Below are 23,505 nucleotides of genomic sequence, written 5' to 3'. Positions count from 1 at the left end.
AAAATGAGTATGACATGTTGCCGCAGTAGCACTTGATTGACAGATGCCAGCGAGCATTTAACCTCCCTTGATATTTGTAAAAATAAAATAAATTAGCCAATCAGCGTTGAGATGAGCTCAGCTGTGGGTGCAGCAAACCCACCCCACAAGGGAGGCCACTTTGAATTTGGCTTCACACCAATCAAATCACATCCTAGGCAAAACGTCATCATTGTCAGAAAAACGTGTCTGTTTCTGGTCTGCTTGTGTTGATGCACTAGCTAGCCAAATCGGCCCTTTCCTAAACCATGGATGAATGGACACGGATATTCCCCAGTGATATTACCCACGCTTGGCTTCCTCAGTGGTATTACCCACGCACTGCTATTAGTGAGCAGTATATGATGCACTCGCTGCACTGGTAGTCACTTTGGACAGGAGTCTCTGATGAATGACAGTGGAAATCCAGGCTAAGTAAGCTGCATTCCAAATGGCACCCTGTTCCTTACATAGTGCACTACTGTTGACCAGGGCCCTGTTCCTTACATAGTGCACTACTGTTGACCAGGGCTCTGTTCCTTACATAGTGCACTACTATTGACCAGGGCCCATCGGGGAACAGGGAGCCATTTTGGACGCAGCCTAAATGTTAGTTGTATGGACACTCACCTGTATGGGTTTTCCAGCTCCTCTGTTATAAAGTTCAGCTGATTCCTGAGAGACAAAACGTGTTAATAGAACATTCCTGAGAGACAACACGTGTTTATAGAACATTCCTGAGAGACGACACGTGTTTATAGAACATTCCTGAGAGACAACACATGTTTATAGAACATTCCTGAGAGACAACACGTGTTTATAGAACATTCCTGAGAGACAACACGTGTTTATAGAACATTCCTGAGAGACAACACGTGTTTATAGAACATTCCTGAGAGACAACACGTGTTTATAGAACATTCCTGAGAGACAACACGTGTTTATAGAACATTCCTGAGAGACAACACGTGTTTATAGAACATTCCTGAGAGACAACACATGTTTATAGAACATTCCTGAGAGACAACACGTGTTAATAGAACATTCCTGAGAGACAACACATGTTTATAGAACATTCCTGAGAGACAACACGTGTTTATAGAACATTCCTGAGAGACAACACATGTTTATAGAACATTCCTGAGAGACAACACGTGTTAATAGAACATTCCTGAGAGACAACACGTGTTTATAGAACATTCCTGAGAGACAACACGTGTTTATAGAACATTCCTGAGAGACAACACGTGTTTATAGAACATTCCTGAGAGACAACACGTGTTTATAGAACATTCCTGAGAGACGACACGTGCTAATAGAAACACGTTTAAACAGGTTGGGTCGACATTCAAAACAGAAATCTCAAAACCATAAAACTGTTTTATTGAGGAAGTGATAAGAACAGAGAGATAGGATACATCCCCAATGGTACCCGATCCCCTACTTAGTGGACTACTTTAGACTAGAGCTCTTTGGGCCCCCCTGACTAGAGCTACGGGCCCCCCTGACTAGAGCGCTATGGGCCCCCCTGACTAGAGCGCTATGGGCCCCCTGACTAGAGCGCTACGGGCCCCCCTGACTAGAGCACTATGGGCCCCCTGACTAGAGCGCTATGGGCCCCCCTGACTAGAGCGCTATGGGCCCCCCTGACTAGAGCGCTATGGGCCCCCCTGACTAGAGCACTACGGGCCCCCCTGACTAGAGCACTACGGGCCCCCCTGACTAGAGCGCTACGGGCCCCCCTGACTAGAGCACTGCAGGCCCCCCTGACTAGAGCGCTATGGGCCCCCCTGACTAGAGCACTATGGGCCCTGACTAGAGCGCTATGGGCCCCCTGACTAGAGCACTATGGGCCCCCCTGACTAGAGCGCTATGGGCCCCCTGACTAGAGCACTATGGGCCCTGACTAGAGCGCTACGGGCCCCCTGACTAGAGCGCTACGGGCCCCCCTGACTAGAGCACTGCAGGCCCCCCTGACTAGAGCACTACGGGGCCCCCCTGACTAGAGCGCTATGGGCCCCCCTGACTAGAGCGCTACGGGCCCCCTGACTAGAGCACTATGGGCCCGCTGACTAGAGCGCTACGGGTCCCCCTTACTAGAGCGCTATGGGCCCCCCTGACTAGAGCACTACGGACCCTGACTAGAGCGCTACGGGCCCCCCTGACTAGAGCACTACGGGCCCTGACTAGAGCACTACGGGCCCTGACTAGAGCACTACGGGCCCCCCTGACTAGAGCACTACGGGCCCCCCTGACTAGAGCGCTATGGGCCCTGACTAGAGCACTACGGGCCCTGACTAGAGCACTACGGGCCCTGACTAGAGCACTACGGGCCCCCCTGACTAGAGCACTACGGGCCCCCCTGACTAGAGCGCTATGGGCCCTGACTAGAGCACTACGGGCCCCCCTGACTAGAGCGCTACGGGCCCCCCTGACTAGATTATAAAAGTAGTGACCTATATAGGAAGTAGGGTGCCATTTGGGATGCAGGTGTAGTCTTACCACCCATCGTAGGCCCAGAGCCCGTTGTAAAACGCCAGTCCAATGGATCCAAAGGAGGTTGAGGCTCCTTCAAATGGGTTGGACAGATTCTCAGTGTTTCCTGGACACAAATGTGACAGTATATACATTTTAATATTCATTCTTTTGACCAGGGCCCATAGGGTGTACCCAAAAGTACTACAGTATAGAGTGATATTTGAAACTTCCACATGATAATACAGGGTACTGGAATAGATGGCAAAGTTTTCATCCCAAAATGGTACCCTATTCTATACAGAAGTGCCCTACTTTTGACCAGGATCCATAGGGCTCCGAGGGATATATACGGGGCGGCAGGGTAGCCTAGCGGTTAGAGCGTTGGACTAGTAACCGAAAGGTTGCAAGATCGAATCCCCAAGCTGACAAGGTAAAAATCTGTCATTCTGCCCCTGAACAAGGCAGCTAACCCACTGTTCCTAAGCCGTCATTGAAAATAAGAATTTGTTCTTAACTGACTTACCTCGTTAAATAAAGGTAAAAGAAAAAATAAATATACGGCTCTGAGGGATCTGTAGGGCTCTGAGGGATGTCTGGGTTCTGGGGAATCTTACTGGGATCTGTAGGGCTCTGAGGGATGTCTGGGTTCTGGGGAATCTTACTGGGATCTGTAGGGCTCTGAGGGATGTATGGGTTCTGGGGAATCTTACTGGGATCTGTAGGGCTCTGAGGGATGTCTGGGTTCTGGGGAATCTTACCGGGATCTGTAGGGGTCTGGGTTCTGGGGAATCTTACCGGGATCTGGGGGATCTACAGAGCTCTGATAAATCTGAGGGATGTATAGGGCTCTGGGGGATCCGTTGGGATCTACAGGGCTCTGGGGGATCCGTTGGGATCTACAGGGCTCTGGGGGATCCGTTGGGATCTACAGGGCTCTGGGGGATCCGTAGGGCTCTGGGGGATCTGAGGGATGTATAGAGCTCTGATGGATCTATTGGGCTCTGATGGATGTATAGGGGTCCGTAGGGCTCTGAGGGATGTATAGGGAAATAGAAATAATGGGGTTGAAAGGAGCAAAATAAATAAGTAAATAAATACAGTAGGGGAAGAGGTAGTTGTTTGGGTTAAATTATAGATGGGCTATGTACAGGTGCAGTAATCTGTGAGCTGCTCTGACAGCTGGTGCTTAAAGCTAGTGAGGGCGATAAGTGTTTCCAGTTTCAGAGATTTTTGTAGTTCGTTCCAGTCATTGGCAGCAGAGAACTGGAAGGAGAGGCGGCCAAAGGGGGAATTGGCTTTGGGGGTGACCAGAGAGATATACCTGCTGGAGCGCGTGCTACAGGTAGGTGCTGCTATGGTGACCAGTGAGCTGAGATAAGGGGGACTTTACCTAGCAGAGACTTGTAGATGACCTGGAGCCAGTGGGTTTGGCGACGAGTATGAAGCGAGGGCCAGCCAACGAGAGCGTACAGGTCGCAGTGGTGGGTAGTATATGTGGCTTTGGTGACAAAACAGATGGCACTGTGATAGACTGCATCCAATTTATTGAGTAGGGTATTGGAGGCTATTTTGTAAATGACATCACCGTCGTCGAGGATCGGTAGGATGGTCAGTTTTACGAGGGTATGTTTGGCAGCATGAGTGAAGGATGCTTTGTTGCAAAATAGGAAGCCAATTCTAGATTTAACTTTGGATTGGAGACGTTTGATGTGAGTCTGGAAGGAGAGTTTACAGTCTAACCAGACACCTAGGTATTTGTAGTTGTCCACATATTCTAAGTCAGAACCGGGAAATAGGGTGTCATAGGGCTCTGGTCTAAAGTAGTGCACTATAAAGGGAATAGAGTGCCATAGGGTTCTGGTCTAAAGTAGTGCACTATAAAGGGAATAGGGTGCCATTTGGCAGACAGACAGAATGTGTAAAGTACCAACCTTGTGCCAAGAGGACGATGCCCGCCACTATGATGACCAGGATGATGAGAAGCTTGGCTGCAGTGAAGAAGTTCTGGACATAGCTGGCTAGCTTCACACTGAGACAGTTCACCAACACTATCAGAACTGGAGGAGGAGGAAGGAGAGGAAGAGGAAGGAAGGAGAGGAGGAATATTTTATTAATCCATACGAGAAAGAAGTTGGTATTCTGCTGTAGTCAACCCCTCCGACACACACACACATAGAGACACAGAGACACACACACACACACACACACACACACACACACACACACACACACACACACACACACACACACACACACACACACACACACACACACACGAGGCTGGAACAATGGGCAGCTACGAGTGTACTGCTAGTGTAGTGCCTGGTGAGCAGTTTAGGGGTTAACAGCTCAAGAGAACAACAACAGTTGATGGTATCTAGGATACTAGAGGAGCAGGAGGCGGGGGCAGGAGGTGGGAGGAAGAGAAGGAGGAGACGAGGAAGAGGAGAAGAAAAAAGGAAGAGGAGGAGGAGACGGGGAAGAGGAGGAGAAAAGGGGAAGAGGAGGAGGAGGAGAACACAAGGCAGGAAGAGGACGGTGGGGGTCAAGTCATGGCTTTTTTAAATTCATCTTTACTCGATCCCAGGCATCATCTCTTCTCAAAAGGCATTGGAGAAGAAGGTCAGAGGGGAGGGACCTTGGATCTTCTCCTCCAATATCATTGGATGCAAGGAAAGAACATTTAGATAGCGCCATGGTTTTAATTCAGTCCATTCAGGAAGTGCATGCCAATTTGTTTTCTATTACAATTTTTCATAATTCTACAAGTATTTACACTCACATATGCACGCTGCAGCCAGGCACTTGGTGACCACAATGGGAGGAGTGCATCCTGGGTAGAATGGCGTGGAGGCGTACTCTGCGAAGCTTAGGGCGATGATGGCGAAGGAGGAGGGCTTTAAGACCATGATTGTGCTCCATGAGTAGAGGTAGGCCATCACTGACCCAAAGGCCTCCATCAGGTACGGGTATTCCCCTCCAGACTTAGTGATCATGGTGCCCAGCTCCGCATAGCACAGCGCCCCTGCAGACAGACAGGCAGGCTCAGAGACAGGCAGTTAGTTGACACTAGTCCTACTGTTGCTTCAGGGGATTTCCTTTCACCTGGTTGTCTAGGTCTTAATTGACTAGTTAGGAGCTCACCTGGTTGTCTAGGTCTTAATTGACTAGTTAGGAACTCACCTGGTTGTCTAGGTCTTAATTGACTAGTTAGGAACTCACCTGGTTATCTAGGTCTTAATTGACTAGTTAGGAGCTCACCTGGTTGTCTAGGTCTTAATTGACTAGTTAGGAACTCACCTGGTTGTCTAGGTCTTAATTGACTAGTTAGGAACTCACCTGGTTATCTAGGTCTTAATTGACTAGTTAGGAGCTCACCTGGTTGTCTAGGTCTTAATTGATCAATCAAATCAAATGTTATTAGTCACAACTGCAGTGAAATCTTTACTTACGAGCCCCTAATCAACAGTGCAATTTCAAAAAATATGGATAAGAATAAGAGATAAAAGTAACAAGTAATTAAAGATTAATTAAATTAAATTAATTAAAAAATAACAATATATACAGGGGGGTGTGGAGGCTATATACAGGTTATTACGGTACAGAGTCAATGTGGAAGCTATATACAGGGTATTACGGTACAGAGTCAATGTGGAGGCTATATACAGGGGGGTGCCGGTACAGAGTCAATGTGCGGGTGCACCGGTTAGTTGAGGTAGTATGTACATGTAGGTAGAGTTAATTAAAGTGACTATGCATAGATGATAACAGAGAGTGGCAGTGGTGGGGAGGGGGGGGGGTCAATGTGTCTGGGTAGCCATTTGACTAGATGTTCAGGAGTCTTATGGCTTGGGGGTAGAAGCTGTTTAGAAGTCTCTTGGACCTAGACTTGGCGCTCCGGTACCGCTTGCCGTGCGGCAGCAGAGAGAACAGTCTACGACTAGGGTGGCTGGAGTCTTTGACAATTTTCAGGGCCTTCCTCTGACACCGCCTGGTATGACACCGTCCTGGTTGGCACTACCTTCTGTAGCGCCTTGCGGTCGGAGGCCGAGCATTTGCCATACCAGGCAGTGATGCAACCAGTCAGGATGCTCTCGATGGTGCAGATGTAGAACTTTTTGAGGATCTGAGGACCCATGCCAAATGTTTTCAGTCCACTGAGGGGGAATGGATTTTGTCATGCCCGCTTCACGACTGTCATGGTGTACTTGGACCATGTTAGTTTGTTGGTGATGTGGACGCCAAGGAACTTGAAGCTCTCAACCTGCTCAACTGCAGCCCCGTCGATGAGAATGGGGGCATGCTCGGCCCTCTTTTTCCTGTAGTCCACAATCATCTCCATCTCCTTGATCACGTTGAGGGAGAGGTTGTTGTCCTGGCACCACCTGGCCAGGTCTCTGACCTTCTCCCTATAGGCTGTCTGTCTCGTTGTTGTCGGTGATCAGGCCTACCACTGTTGTGTCATTGGCAAATGTAATGATGGTGTTGGAGTTGTGCCTGGCCATGCAGTCATGAGTGAACAGGGAGTACAGGAGGGGGCTGAGCACGCACCCCTGAGGGGCCCCTGTGTTGAGGATCAGCGTGGCAGATGTGTTGTTGCCTACCCTTACCACCTGGGGGCGGCCCGTCAGGAAGTCCAGGATCCAGTTGCAGAGGGAGGTGTTTAGTCCCAGGGTCCTTAGCTTAGTGATGAGCTTTGAGGGCACTATGGTGTTGAACGCTGAGCTGTAGTCAATGAATAGCATTCTCACATAGGTGTTCCTATTGTCCAGGTGGGAAAGGGCAGTGTGGAGTGCAATAGAGACTGCATCATCTGTGGATCTGTTGGGGCGGTATGCAAATTGGAGTGGGTCTAGGGTTTCTGGGATGATGGTATTGATGTGAGTCATGACCAGCCTTTCAAAGCACTTCATGGCTACAGACGTAAGTGCTACGGGTCGGTAGCCATTTAGGCAGGTTACCTTGGAGTATTCTTGGGCACAGGCACTATGGTGGTCTGCTTAAAACATGTTGGTATTACAGACTCGGACAGGGAGAGGTTGAACATGTCAGTGAAGACACTTGCTAGTTGATCAGCACATGCTCGCAGTACATGTCCTGGTAGTCCATCTGGCCCTGCGGCCAAGTGAATGTTGACCTGTCTAAAGGTCTTACTCACATCAGCTGCGGAGAGTGTGATCACAGAGTCTTCCGGTACAGCTGATGCTCTCATGCATGTTTCAGTGTTATTTGCCTCGAAGCGAGCATAGAAGTAGTTTAGCTCGTCCGGTAGGCTTGTGTCGCTAGAGTTGCCGCTTTCAAGGAGTGGGACTCTAACCCGGAAGCTTATAAGAAATCCTGCTATACCCTCCAAAGAACCATCAAACAGGCAAAGCGTAAATACAGGACTAAGATCGAGTCCTACTACATCGGCTCTGACGCTCGTCGGATGTGGCAGGGCCTGCAAACCATTACAGACTACAGTGCGGATGCTGCCTGTAATTCTTGGTTTCTGGTTGGGGTATGTACGTACTGTCACTGTGGGGACGACGTCATCGATGCACTTATTGATGAAGCCAATGATGTAGCCAATTGCACATTTAACATGTTGATAGAAATGAGGTAAAACTGATTTAAGTTTCCCTGCATTAAAGCCGCTGACTGTGGTGGTAAACAGCTACAAAGAATATAGACGAAAACTCTCTCGGTAGGTAATGTGGTCTGCAGCTTATCATGAGAAACTCGACCTCAGGTGAGCAATGGCTCGAGACGTCCTTAGATATCGTGCACCTGCTGTTGTTTACAAAAATACATAGACCGCCGCCCCTTGTTTTACCAGACGCCGCTGTTCTATCCTGCCTGTTCATCGTATAACCAGCCAGCTGTATGTTGATATTGTTGTTGTTCAGCCATGACTCCGTGAAGCATAAGATGTTACAGTTTTTAATGTCCTGTTGGTAGTTTAATCTTCCCAATAACTCGTCCATTTTATTGGCCAAAGATTGCATGTTTGTGAGCAGAATTGAGGGGAGTGGGGGTTTATTCGATCGCCTCCTACTCCTCAGAAGGCAGCCCGCCCTCCGGCCTCTGTTTCTCCGCCTCCTCTTCACGGGGGTCGGGGGCCTGTTCCCGAGGGAGCCGTATATCCTCCGCCTCGTCAGAGTCGTGAAAGAAGAAAAATGATTCTGTTAGTCCAAGGTGAGTAATCACAGTTCTGATGTCTAGAAGTTATTTTCGGTCATAAGAGACGGTAGCGGCAACATTATGTACAAAAATTAGTTACAAACAACGCAGATAAACAAGCAAAAAAACGATCGGTTTTAAAACATCTGCCTTCTGTTCCGGCGCCATTTTTGGCACATGGAAAGAGTGAAAACTCGTAGACACTGTGCTCTGGGAATTGGGTATAACAGCCCTGCACTAGTGACAGACGTTAACCAATAGCTGGTCAGAGCCCTGCACTAGTGACAGACGTTAACCAATAGCTGGTCAGAGCCCTGCACTAGTGACAGACGTTAACCAATAGCTGGTCAGAGCCCTGCACGAGTGACAGACGTTAACCAATAGCTGGTCAGAGCCCTGCACTACTGACAGACGTTAACCAGTAGCTGGGCAGAAATTTGTTTCTGGCTGCTGAGATTAGCTGACCCAGACTGGGAGAGGAATTCCCTCCTAGACTCTTAATAAATCAGCAGGGTTCATGTTAGGAGAGGAATTCCCTCCTAGACTCTTAATAAATCAGCAGGGTTCATGTTAGGAGAGGAATTTCCTCCTAGACTCTTAATAAATCTGCGGGGTTCACGTTAGGCGCACTATGTCCATGTTCCTGTTTCCTGGTGTGGGGGGATGGCACACACTGACACAATCCTTCTCACAGTCAGTATGCCTCCCAAATGGCACCCTATTCCCTATATAGTGCACTACTTTAGACCAGAGCCCTATTCCCTATATATAGTGCACTACTATAGACCAGAGCCCTATGGCACACTATTGTAGTAGGAAGTAGTAGTGCACTATATAGGGAATAGGGTGCCAATGGGGTAGTAGGACCAGGACCATAGGATTAGGGTGCCATCTGGGATGAAGCTCCAATCCTTCTCACACAGAGTCCTTCTCACACAGAGCCCTTCTCACACAGAGTCCTTCTCACACAGAGTCCTTCTCACACAGAGTCCTTCTCACACAGAGCCCTTCTCACACAGGGCACTTCTCACACGGGGCACTTCTCACACGGGGCACTTCTCACACGGGGCACTTCTCACACGGGGCCCTTCTCACACGGGGTCCTTCTCACACGGGGCACTTCTCACACGGGGCCCTTCTCACACGGGGCCCTTCTCACACGGGGCCCTTCTCACACGGGGCCCTTCTCACACGGGGCCCTTCTCACACGGGGCCCTTCTCACACGGGGCCCTTCTCACACGGGGCCCTTCTCACACGGGGCCCTTCTCACACGGGGCCCTTCTCACACGGAGCCCTTCTCACTTTGGTCATTCCTGATTTAGGAGATTGTCATTCTTTCCAACCACTAGTGACTGGTTAGAGATTACCCAGGACAGGGTTAGTCAGGTAATCTATCTCAGTTTATGGTGTCATTTAGTGTCTGGTTAGAGATTACCCAGGACAGGTCAGGTCAGGTACTATGTGTGTGTGTGTGTGTGTGTGTGTGTGTGTGTGTGTGTGTGTGTGTGTGTGTGTGTGTGTGTGTGTGTGTGTGTGTGTGTGTGTGTGTGTGTGTGTCCTCACCCAGTGTAGCCAGCACCCCGCAGGCGGCCCAGACACACAGACAGGGTCCTACGGCTCCCGTTTCCAGCAGCACTGCCTTAGGGGAGATGAAGATGCCGGAGCCGATCATGGTTCCTACGATCAGACAGATCCCACTCAAAAGGCCCACCTGCAGAGAGAGACAGGAAGTGGTTTTGACAACTTCCTGTGAGGGTGATACAGGCGGTAGAACCAGCGATTAAACCCCAGTCTCCTGTTGGGGAGCTTTGTATATGTGAATGTTGTACCACTCAACCACGTCTCTTAATGTGTACACTTTGTTTTGACATGTAATACCCCTGTCTCCTGTTGGGGAGCTTTGTATATGTGAATGTTTTACCACTCAACCACGTCTCTTAATGTGTACACTTTGTTTTGACATGTAATGTAGACAGGGGTATTACGTTTATGTAGTCGTCTGTTTATTTCCATTATTGCATTTTGTGTTATTGATTGATAGAGATATATATATTATTTTTCTGGAGTGTCACCACTCAATCAATGACAGAATGGCCCATGACAGTGTTGAAACACAGTGTAGTGTTTTACCACTCACTGTAGTGTGAGTTAGTGAGTAGTTAACCCAATGAGTCCCACTGTCACGCCGGCGTGATTTAGGACTTCTAAACCCCATTTAAAGATGGTGTGTTTCTTCTGCGTCCGTAGATACCAACCGGTTGTCTGTGTGGTTAAAGGAGAAGGGGAAGGAGCGAGAGCGGGGTTTGTAAGACAAGCACAGATCCCTAAAGGGCTCAGGGGAGGTATTTCTTTCAGATTGGTCTGTAGAGTCAGAATGACGCACACAAAGCGACAAAAAAAGGGGAAAATGTGACAATTAATCTACATATCACTGGAAATTTCCTTAATAAACAACAGAATGAAGCAGTAGTTCTATTGAGAGGTACCGACCCTGGTTTCCTGAGAGCCTCACGGTGTAAACTACAGAATGAAGCAGTAGTTCTATTGAGAGGTACCGACCCGGGTTTCCTGAGAGCCTCCCGGTGTAAACTACAGAATGAAGCAGTAGTTCTATTGAGAGGTACCGACCCTGGTTTCCTGAGAGCCTCACGGTGTAAACTACAGAATGAAGCAGTAGTTCTATTGAGAGGTACCGACCCGGGTTTCCTGAGAGCCTCACGGTGTAAACTACAGAATGAAGCAGTAGTTCTAATAAGAGGTACAGACCCTGGTTTCCTGAGAGCCTCACGGTGTAAACTACAGAATGAAGCAGTAGTTCTATTGAGAGGTACCGACCCTGGTTTCCTGAGAGCCTCACGGTGTAAACTACAGAATGAAGCAGTAGTTCTAATGAGAGGTACAGACCCTGGTTTCCTGAGAGCCTCACGGTGTAAACTACAGAATGAAGCAGTAGTTCTATTGAGAGGTACCAACCCGGGTTTCCTGAGAGCCTCCCGGTGTAAACTACAGAATGAAGCAGTAGTTCTATTGAGAGGTACCGACCCTGGTTTCCTGAGAGCCTCACGGTGTAAACTACAGAATGAAGCAGTAGTTCTATTGAGAGGTACCGACCCTGGTTTCCTGAGAGCCTCACGGTGTAAACTACAGAATGAAGCAGTAGTTCTAATGAGAGGTACAGACCCGGGTTTCCTGAGAGCCTCCCGGTGTAAACTACAGAATGAAGCAGTAGTTCTATTGAGAGGTACTGACCCGTAAACAGCTTTCTAACATTCCTCAGTCAGTCAGCTACTGTTGTCAGAGTCACTCAGTAACCCTGTGCACTGTAACAGGACTATTCATTTACAGCTACCATACAGAGGCCTTGTACACAAGCCAGGATGATTGATGTTGGTCACTCGAGTAGCTTATGTACTTGTAGCAAGCGAGAACATGAATGGAACAAGAATGCAGAGTCATACTTGGTCAGTTATCACACGAATGGAACCAGAATGCAATGTCATACTTGGTCAGTTATCACACGAATGGAACCAGAATGCCAAGTCATACTTGGTCAGTTATCACACGAATGGAACCAGAATGCCATGTCATACTTGGTCAGTTATCACACGAATGGAACCAGAATGCAGAGTCATACTTGGTCAGTTATCACATGAATGGAACCAGAATGCCATGTCATACTTGGTTAGTTATCACACGAATGGAACCAGAATGCCATGTCATACTTGGTCAGATATCACATGAATGGAACCAGAATGCCATGTCATACTTGGTCAGTTATCACACGAATGGAACCAGAATGCCAAGTCATACTTGGTCAGTTATCACAAGAATGGAACCAGAATGCCATGTCATACGTGGTCAGTTATCACACGAATGGAACCAGAATGCCAAGTCATACTTGGTCAGTTACCACACGAATGGAACCAGAATGCCAAGTCATACTTGGTCAGTTATCACACGAATGGATCCAGAATGCCATGTCATACTTGGTCAGTTATCACACGAATGGAACCAGAATGCAGAGTCATACTTGATCAGTTATCACACGAATGGAACCAGAATACCATGTCATACTTGGTCAGTTATCACAGGAATGGAACCAGAATGCAATGTCATACTTGGTCAGTTATCACACGAATGGAACCAGAATGCCATGTCATACTTGGTCAGTTATCACACGAATGGAACCAGAATGCCATGTCATACTTGGTCAGTTATCACACGAATGGATCCAGAATGCCATGTCATACTTGGTCAGTTATCACACGAATGGAACCAGAATGCCATGTCATACTTGGTTAGTTATCACATGAATGGACCCAGAATGCAATGTCATACTTGGTCAGTTACCACACGAATGGAACCAGAATGCCAAGTCATACTTGGTCAGTTATCACACAAATGGAACCAGAATGCCAAGTCATACTTGGTCAGTTATCACACGAATGGAACCAGAATGCCATGTCATACTTGGTCAGTTATCACATGAATGGAACCAGAATACCATGTCATACTTGGTCAGTTATCACACAAATGGAACCAGAATGCCATGTCATACTTGGTTAGTTATCACACGAATGGAACCAGAATGCCATGTCATACTTGGTTAGTTATCACACGAATGGAACCAGAATGCAATGTCATACTTCATTTGTAGTATTGTTATATTTGAAGAGCAAAATAATGAGTTCTACTTCACGTCCAAAGATTTATCAAACAGACAATTGGGATACATGGTCCCAGATTGATCTAGTCTGGTGTATTATTATCCCAGTTTGCTGTTCTGAGGGGAATAATTTTGACAGAGAGAGCCAGTGAGACAGAGTCTGCGTATGAAATGGCACCCTATTTTCTATACAGGGATTAGGGTACCATTTGGGACACACTGGGAACAGTGAGTTCAGTGAGAGTGGAGCAGACTACAGCAGGGTTAATACAGGGGTTAGGGTACCATTTGGGACACACTGGGAACAGTGAGAGTGGAGCAGACTACAGCAGGGTTAATACAGGGATTAGGGTACCATTTGGGACACACTGGGATCAGTGAGTTCAGTGAGAGTGGAGCAGACTACAGCAGGGTTAATACAGGGATTAGGGTACCATTTGGGACACACTGGGAACAGTGAGTTCAGTGAGAGTGGAACAGACTACAGCAGGGTTAATACAGGGGGGGGGATAGAGTTTGTAGTAAAAGCTGTCTGCTCTGGGCTGGCTGGCTGGCGGGCGGATTACATTAATGATCGTGAGAGCCACTGGAGATCCTATGCTGTGAAAATCCACTCAGGCTCTCTCTCTCTCAGACATTAGGGTGAACACGTAAAAATAAATTACAATGTTGAAGCTCATTTACTGCGTTTCTATACAATTTAAAATCTCTAAAATGCTATTTGGAGAACAGCAAAACAAGCCACAATGCCCCCATTATCACCTCAGTCCATCTACTAACACATAGCCTGTTAGCTGTACAATGACCCCAGCCATTATCACCTCAGTCCCTCTACTAACACATAGCCTGTTAGCCTGTTAGCTGTACAATGACCCCAGCCATTATCACCTCAGTCCTTCTACTAACACATAGCCTGTTAGCTGTACAATGACCCCAGCCATTATCACCTCAGTCCTTCTACTAACACATAGCCTGTTAGCCTGTTAGCTGTACAATGACCCCAGCCATTATCACCTCAGTCCTTCTACTAACACATAGCCTGTTAGCTGTACAATGACCCCAGCCATTATCACCTCAGTCCGTCTACTAACATATAGCCTGTTAGCCTGTTAGCTGTACAATGACCCCAGCCATTATCACCTCAGTTCTTCTACTAACACATAGCCTGTTAGCTGTACAATGACCCCAGCCATTATCACCTCAGTCCTTCTACTAACACATAGCCTGTTAGCCTGTTAGCTGTACAATGACCCCAGCCATTATCACCTCAGTCCATCTACTAACACATAGCCTGTTAGCTGTACAATGACCCCAGCCATTATCACCTCAGTCCTTCTACTAACACATAGCCTGTTAGCCTGTTAGCTGTACAATGACCCCAGCCATTATAACCTCAGTCCTTCTAATAACACATAGCCTGTTAGCCTGTTAGCTGTACAATGACCCCAGCCATTATCACCTCAGTCCTTCTACTAACACATAGCCTGTTAGCCTGTTAGCTGTACAATGACCCCAGCCATTATCACCTCAGTCCTTCTACTAACACATAGCCTGTTAGCTGTACAATGACCCCAGCCATTATCACCTCAGTCCTTCTACTAACACATAGCCTGTTAGCCTGTTAGCTGTACAATGACCCCAGCCATTATCACCTCAGTCCTTCTACTAACACATAGCCTGTTAGCTGTACAATGACCCCAGCCATTATCACGTCAGTCTTTCTACTAACACATAGCCTGTTAGCTGTACAATGACCCCAGCCATTATCACCTCAGTCCTTCTACTAACACATAGCCTGTTAACTGTACAATGACCCCAGCCATTACCACCTCAGTCCTTCTACTAACACATAGCCTGTTAGCTGTACAATGACCCCAGCCATTATCACCTCAGTCCTTCTACTAACACATAGCCTGTTAGCTGTACAATGACCCCAGCCATTATCACCTCAGTCCTTCTACTAACACATAGCCTGTTAGCCTGTTAGCTGTACAATGACCTCAGCCATTATCACCTCAGTTCTTCTACTAACACATAGCCTGTTAGCCTGTTAGCTGTACAATGACCCCAGCCATTATCACCTCAGTCCTTCTACTAACACATAGCCTGTTAGCCTGTTAGCTGTACAATGACCCCAGCCATTATCACCTCAGTCCTTCTACTAACACATAGCCTGTTAGCCTGTTAGCTGTACAATGACCCCAGCCATTACCACCTCAGTCCTTCTACTAACACATAGCCTGTTAGCTGTACAATGACCCCAGCCATTATCACCTCAGTCCTTCTACTAACACATAGCCTGTTAGCCTGTTAGCTGTACAATGACCCCAGCCATTATCACCTCAGTCATTCTACTAACACATAGCCTGTTAGCTGTACAATGACCCCAGCCATTATCACGTCAGTCTTTCTACTAACACATAGCCTGTTAGCCTGTTAGCTGTACAATGACCCCAGCCATTACCACCTCAAACCTTCTACTAACACATAGCCTGTTAGCTGTACAATGACCCCAGCCATTATCACCTCAGTCCTTCTACTAACACATAGCCTGTTAGCTGTACAATGACCCCAGCCATTATCACCTCAGTCCTTCTACTAACACATAGCCTGTTAGCCTGTTAGCTGTACAATGACCCCAGCCATTATCACCTCAGTCCTTCTACTAACACATAGCCTGTTAGCTGTACAATGACCCCAGCCATTATCACCTCAGTCCTTCTACTAACACATAGCCTGTTAGCTGTACAATGACCCCAGCCATTATCACCTCAGTCCTTCTACTAACACATAGCCTGTTAGCTGTACAATGACCCCAGCCATTATCACCTCAGTCCATCTACTAACACATAGCCTGTCAGCTGTACAATGACCCCAGCCATTATCACCTCAGTCCCTCTACTAACACATAGCCTGTTAGCCTGTTAGCTGTACAATGACCCCAGCCATTATCACCTCAGTCCTTCTACTAACACATAGCCTGTTAGCCTGTTAGCTGTACAATGACCCCAGCCATTATCACCTCAGTCCTTCTACTAACACATAGCCTGTTAGCTGTACAATGACCCCAGCCATTATCACCTCAGTCCTTCTACTAACACATAGCCTGTTAGCCTGTTAGCTGTACAATGACCCCAGCCATTATCACCTCAGTCCCTCTACTAACACATAGCCTGTTAGCTGTACAATGACCCCAGCCATTATCACCTCAGTCCCTCTACTAACACATAGCCTGTTAGCTGTACAATGACCCCAGCCATTACCACCTCAGTCCTTCTACTAACACATAGCCTGTTAGCTGTACAATGACCCCAGCCATTATCACCCCAGTCCTTCTACTAACACATAGCCTGTTAGCTGTACAATGACCCCAGCCATTATCACCTCAGTCCTTCTACTAACACATAGCCTGTTAGCCTGTTAGCTGTACAATGACCCCAGCCATTATCACCTCAGTCCTTCTACTAACACATAGCCTGTTAGCTGTACAATGACCCCAGCCATTACCACCTCAGTCCTTCTACTAACACATAGCCTGTTAGCCTGTTAGCTGTACATTGACCCCAGCCATTATCACCTCAGTCCCTCTACTAACACATAGCCTGTTAGCTGTACAATGACCCCAGCCATTATCACCTCAGTCCCTCTACTAACACATAGCCTGTTAGCTGTACAATGACCACAGCCATTACCACCTCAGTCCTTCTACTAACACATATTCTGTTAGCTGTACAATGACCCCAGCCATTATCACCTCAGTCCCTCTACTAACACATAGCCTGTTAGCCTGTTAGCTGTAAAATGACCCCAGCCATTACCACCTCAGTCCTTCTACTAACACATAGCCTGTTAGCTGTACAATGACCCCAGCCATTATCACCTCAGTCCATCTACTAACACATAGCCTGTTAGCCTGTTAGCTGTACAATGACCCCAGCCATTAACACCTCAGTCCTTCTACTAACACATAGCCTGTTAGCCTGTTAGCCTGTTAGCTGTACAATGACCCCAGCCATTATCACCTCAGTCCTTCTACTAACACATAGCCTGTTAGCCTGTTAGCTGTACAATGCCCCCAGCCATTATCACCTCAGTCCTTCTACTAACACATAGCCTGTTAGCCTGTTAGCTGTACAATGACCCCAGCCATTACCACCTTGGCTGCTGTAGGTTCATCCACGTAGCCTATTAGTTATATACAGTGGCATTCGGAAAGTGTTCAGACCCCTTTGACTTTTTCGACATTTTGTTAGGTAACAGCCTTATTCTAAAATGGATTTAAATACAACAATGTCCTCATCAATCTGTTGTACCCACTTCCTTACACTGGTCAACACAGCTGGAAATCAGAGGTATTTAAATTGTAGTTTGATCAACCTAAAAGATAGAAATGTGATATTCTACAAACAGGACATCTCGCTCTCTTGATCGTGATTTGTGTCGACGTTGCTAGACGTTGCTGGAGCAGGACGTGATGTAGAAACCACCGTGTTGCTGGAGCAGGACGTGATGTAGAAACCACCGTGTTGCTGGAGCAGGACGTGATGTAGAAACCACCGTGTTGCTGGAGCATGACGTGATGTAGAAACCACCGTGTTGCTGGAGCAGGACGTGATGTAGAAACCACCGTGTTGCTGGAGCAGGACGTGATGTAGAAACCACCGTGTTGCTGGAGCAGGACGTGATGTAGAAACCACCGTGTTGCTGGAGAAGGACGTGATGTAGAAACCACCGTGTTGCTGGAGCAGGACGTGATGTAGAAACCACCGTGTTGCTGGAGTAGGACGTGATGTAGAAACCACCGTGTTGCTGGAGAAGGTACGTGATGTAGAAACCACCGTGTTGCTGGAGCAGGACGTGATGTAGAAACCACCGTGTTGCTGGAGAAGGTACGTGATGTAGAAACCACCGTGTTGCTGGAGCATGACGTGATGTAGAAACCACCGTGTTGCTGGAGAAGGACGTGATGTAGAAACCACCGTGTTGCTGGAGCAGGACGTGATGTAGAAACCACCGTGTTGCTGGAGCAGGACGCTATGTAGAAACCACCGTGTTGCTGGAGTAGGACGTGATGTAGAAACCACCGTGTTGCTGGAGCAGGACGTGATGTAGAAACCACCGTGTTGCTGGAGAAGGTACGTGATGTAGAAACCACCGTGTTGCTGGAGCATGACGTGATGTAGAAACCACCGTGTTGCTGGAGAAGGACGTGATGTAGAAACCACCGTGTTGCTGGAGCAGGACGTGATGTAGAAACCACCGTGTTGCTGGAGCAGGACGTGATGTAGAAACCACCGTGTTGCTGGAGCAGGACGTGATGTAGAAACCACCGTGTTGCTGGAGCAGGACGTGATGTAGAAACCACTGTGTTGCTGGAGCAGGACGTGATGTAGAAACCACCGTGTTGCTGGAGCAGGACGTGATGTAGAAACCACCGTGTTGCTGGAGCAGGACGTGATGTAGAAACCACCGTGTTGCTGCAGCAGGACGTGATGTAGAAACCACCGTGTTGCTGGAGCAGGACCTAATGTAGAAACCACCGTGTTGCTGGAGCAGGACGTGATGTAGAAACCACCGTGTTGCTGGAGCAGGACGTGATGTAGAAACCACCGTGTTGCTGGAGCAGGACGTGATGTAGAAACCACCGTGTTGCTGCAGCAGGACGTGATGTAGAAACCACCGTGTTGCTGGAGCAGGACGTGATGTAGAAACCACCGTGTTGCTGGAGCAGGACGTGATGTAGAAACCACATCCCTGGTCATCCCTACTGCCTCTGATCTGGCCGACTCACTAAACAGAGAACATCCCTGGTCATCCCTACTGCCTCTGATCTGGAGGACTCACTAAACAGAGAACATCCCTGGTCATCCCTACTGCCTCTGATCTGGCCGACTCACTAAACAGAGAACATCCCTGGTCATCCCTACTGCCTCTGATCTGGAAGACTCACTAAACAGAGAACATCCCTGGTCATCCCTACTGCCTCTGATCTGGCCGACTCACTAAACAGAGAACATCCCTGGTCATCCCTACTGCCTCTGATCTGGAGGACTCACTAAACAGAGAACATCCCTGGTCATCCCTACTGCCTCTGATCTGGCCGACTCACTAAACAGAGAACATCCCTGGTCATCCCTACTGCCTCTGATCTGGAGGACTTACTAAACAGAGAACATCCCTGGTCATCCCTACTGCCTATAATCTGGAGTACTCACTAAACACAGAACATCCCAGGTCATCTCTACTGCCTCTGATCTGGAGACTCACTAAACAGAGAACATCCCTGGTCATCCCTACTGCCTCTGATCTGGAGGACTCACTAAACACAGAACATCCCTGGTCATCCCTACTGCCTCTGATCTGGAGGACTCACTAAACAGAGAACATCCCTGGTCATCCCTACTGCCTCTGATCTGGAGGACTCACTAAACAGAGAACATCCCTGGTCATCTCTACTGCCTCTGATCTGGCCGACTCACTAAACAGAGAACATCCCTGGTCATCCCTACTACCTCTGATCTGGAGGACTCACTAAACAGAGAACATCCCTGGTCATCCCTACTACCTCTGATCTGGCGGACTCACTAAACACAAATATTTAGTTTGTGAATAATGTCTGAGTGTTGGCGTGTGCCCCTGGCTATCCGTATAAAGAAAAATGAAATTTTAAATGATGCAATCTGTTTTGTATAAGTTTAATATATAAAATACGGTTTATAAGGAATTTGAAATTATTTATAGTTTGACCTTTTTGATCCTTAAGTATATTTTAGCAATTACATTTACTTTTGATACTTAAGTATATTTAGAAGTAAATACTTTTAGACTTTTATTCAAGTAGTATTTTACTGGGTGACTTTTACTTGAGTCATTTTCTATGAAGGTATCTTTACTTTGTATGACAATTTGGAACTTTTTCAACCACTAAAGTTATTATGAGAACTTTTTAGTAATGTATATCTTTGCTCCTGCTGAGGTAGACAGTTTTAAAGTGGACTTTTGTCCGGCATTACACACATACTGTCCTCTACATTACTCACATCCTTCTGTAGCACGGTCGCCTTCACGTCCTCCTCAGCAGGCTTGGAGTGGGAGGCAGACATATTGGAGGTTGGGTCGGGGCCTCCATTAAACATGTCCTTCCTCTTCCTCACACTGCCCTCGTCCATGTCACCCTGCTCTCACACACACACACACACACACACACACACACACACACACACACACACACACACACACACACACACACACACACACACACACACACACACACACACACACACACACACACACACACACACACACACACACACACACACACACACACACACACACACACACACACACACACACACACACACACACACACACACACACACACACACACACACACACACACACACACACACACACACACACACGTAAGAGGACAATGTAAAGAGGACAGACTCAGTTCTCATCAACTCATCTTCATTCAAAGACTCAATCTTGGACACTCTTACTGACAGTTGTGGCTGCTTTGCGTGATATATTGTTGCCTCTACCTTCTTGCCCTTTGTGTTGTTGTCTGTGCCCAAAGTTTGTACCCTGTTTTGTGCTGCTACCATGTTGTGTTGTTGTCATGTTGTGTTGCTGCCATGCTGTGTTTTCATGTGTTGCTACCATACTGTGTTGCTGTCTCAGGTCTCTCTTTATGTGGTGTGATGTACAGTACCAGTCAAAAGTTTGGACACACCAACTCATTCAAGGGTTTTAATTTTTACTATTTTCTACAATGTAGAATAATAGTGAAGACACCAAAACTATGAAATAACACGTATGGAATCATGTAGTAACCAAATAAGTGTTAAACAAGTCAAAGTACATTTTATGTTTGAGATTCTTCAAGGTAGCCACCCTTTGCACACTCTTGGCATTCTCTCAACCAGCTTCACCTGGAATGCTTTTCCAACAGTCTTGAAGGAGTTCCCACATATGCTGAGCACTTGTTAGCTGCTTTTCCTTCACTCTATGGTTCAACTCATCCCAAAACATCTCAATTGGTTTGAGGTCGGGTGATTGTGGAGGCCAGGTCATCTGATGCAGCACTCCATCACTTTTCTTCTTGGTCAAATAGCCCTTACACAGCCTGGAGGTGTGTTGGGTCATTGTCCTGTTGAAAAACACCACTAAGCGCAAACCAGATGAGATGGCGTATCGCTGCAGAATGCTGTGGTAACCATGCTGGTTAAGTGTGCCTTGAATTCTAAATAAATCACTGACAGTGTCACCAGAAAAGCACCCCCACACCATCACACCTCCTCCTCCACGGTGGGAACCACACATGCGGAGATCATCCGTTCACCTACTCTGCGTCTCACAAAGACACGGCGGTGGGAACAAAAATCTCACATTTGGACTCATCAGACCAAAGGACAGATTTCCACTGGTCTAATGTCCATTGCTTGGGTTTCTTGGCCCAAGCAAGTCTCTTCTTCCTATAGGTGTCCTTTAGTAGTGGTTTCTTTGCAGCAATTCAACCATGAAGTCCTGATTCACACAGTCTCCTCTGAACAGTTGATGTTGAGATGTGTCTGTTACTTGAACTCTGTAGCATTTATTTGGGCTGCAATCTGTGGTGCTGGTAACTCTAATGAACTTATCCTCTGCAGCAGAGGTAACTCTGGGTCTTCCTTTCCTGTGGTGGTCCTCATGAGAGACAGTTTCATCATAGTGCTTGATGGGTTTTGCGACTGCACTTGAAGAAACTTTCAAAGTTCTTGAAATGTTCCGTATTGACGGACCTTCATGTCTTCAAGTAATGATGAACTGTCTTTTCTCTTTGCTTATTTGAGCTGTTCTTGACATAATATGGAATTGGTCTTGGTTTCTAACTTCTGTATACCACCCCTACATTGTCACAACACAACTGATTGGCTCAAACGCATTAAGAAGGAAAGAAATTACACAAATTAACATTTTAACAAGGCACACCTGTTAAATGAAATGGATTCCAGGTGACTACCTCATGAAGCTGGTTGAGAGGATCAGGATGTCACCCTACTATCTGTCCTGGTAACTGTAGCCACAACTGAGGGTCTGTATCCTAACAGACACCCTATTCCCTATAGGCCCTGGTCTAAAGACTGAGGGTCTGTATCCTAACAGACACCCTATTCCCTATAGGCCCTGGTCTAAAGACTGAGGGTCTGTATCCTAACAGACACCCTATTCCCTATAGGCCCTGGTCTAAAGACGGAGTGTCTGTATCCTAACAGACACCCTATTCCCTATAGGCCCTGGTCTAAAGACTGAGGGTCTGTATCCTAACAGACACCCTATTCCCTATAGGCCCTGGTCTAAAGACTGAGGGTCTGTATCCTAACAGACACCCTATTCCCTATAGGCCCTGGTCTAAAGACTGAGGGTCTGTATCCTAACATACACCCTATTCCCTATAGGCCCTGGTCTAAAGACTGAGGGTCTGTATCCTAACAGACACCCTATTCCCTATAGGCCCTGGTCTAAAGACTGAGGGTCTGTATCCTAACAGACACCCTATTCCCTATGGGCCCTGGTCTAAAGACTGAGGGTCTGTATCCTAACATACACCCTATTCCCTATAGGCCCTGGTCTAAAGACTGAGGGTCTGTATCCTAACAGACACCCTATTCCCTATGGGCCCTGGTCTAAAGACTGAGGGTCTGTATCCTAAACAGACACCCCATTCCCTATAGGCCCTGGTCTAAAGACTGAGGGTCTGTATCCTAACAGACACCCTATTCCCTATAGGCCCTGGTCTAAAGACTGAGGGTCTGTATCCTAACAGACACCCTATTCCCTATAGGCCCTGGTCTAAAGACTGAGGGTCTGTATCCTAACATACACCCTATTCCCTATAGGCCCTGGTCTAAAGACTGAGGGTCTGTATCCTAACAGACACCCTATTCCCTATGGGCCCTGGTCTAAAGACTGAGGGTCTGTATCCTAACAGACACCCTATTCCCTATAGGCCCTGGTCTAAAGACTGAGGGTCTGTATCCTAACAGACACCCTATTCCCTATAGGCCCTGGTCTAAAGACTGAGGGTCTATATCCTAACAGACACCCTATTCCCTATAGGCCCTGGTCTAAAGACTGAGGGTCTGTATCCTAACAGACACCCTATTCCCTATAGGCCCTGGTCTAAAGACTGAGGGTC

The 23,505-nt window shown here is 47.3% G+C and overlaps 1 protein-coding gene across 5 annotated transcripts in view; it reads right to left on the bottom strand.

Moving 5' to 3' along the window:
• The window catches only part of LOC139575434 (b(0,+)-type amino acid transporter 1-like), an 84,790-nt gene that overhangs the window by 25,402 nt on the left and 35,883 nt on the right, over positions 1-23,505 (bottom strand). For all 5 annotated transcript variants that reach the window (XM_071400385.1, XM_071400387.1, XM_071400384.1 and 2 more), the window contains 6 exons: positions 20,366-20,500; positions 10,223-10,370; positions 5,279-5,521; positions 4,428-4,553; positions 2,521-2,620; positions 649-693 (listed from right to left, as the gene is read on the bottom strand). In XM_071400385.1, coding sequence (XP_071256486.1) covers positions 649-693; positions 2,521-2,620; positions 4,428-4,553; positions 5,279-5,521; positions 10,223-10,370; positions 20,366-20,494 — 791 coding nt within the window. In that variant the 5' untranslated portion in view covers positions 20,495-20,500. The remainder of the gene's footprint in view (positions 1-648; positions 694-2,520; positions 2,621-4,427; positions 4,554-5,278; positions 5,522-10,222; positions 10,371-20,365; positions 20,501-23,505) is intronic.

Source organism: Salvelinus alpinus, chromosome 5, assembly GCF_045679555.1.
Source record: "Salvelinus alpinus chromosome 5, SLU_Salpinus.1, whole genome shotgun sequence".
Lineage (NCBI taxonomy): Eukaryota > Metazoa > Chordata > Actinopteri > Salmoniformes > Salmonidae > Salvelinus > Salvelinus alpinus.
Note: the sequence above shows the minus strand (reverse complement) of the source record. Positions and strands in the feature narration are given on the sequence as shown.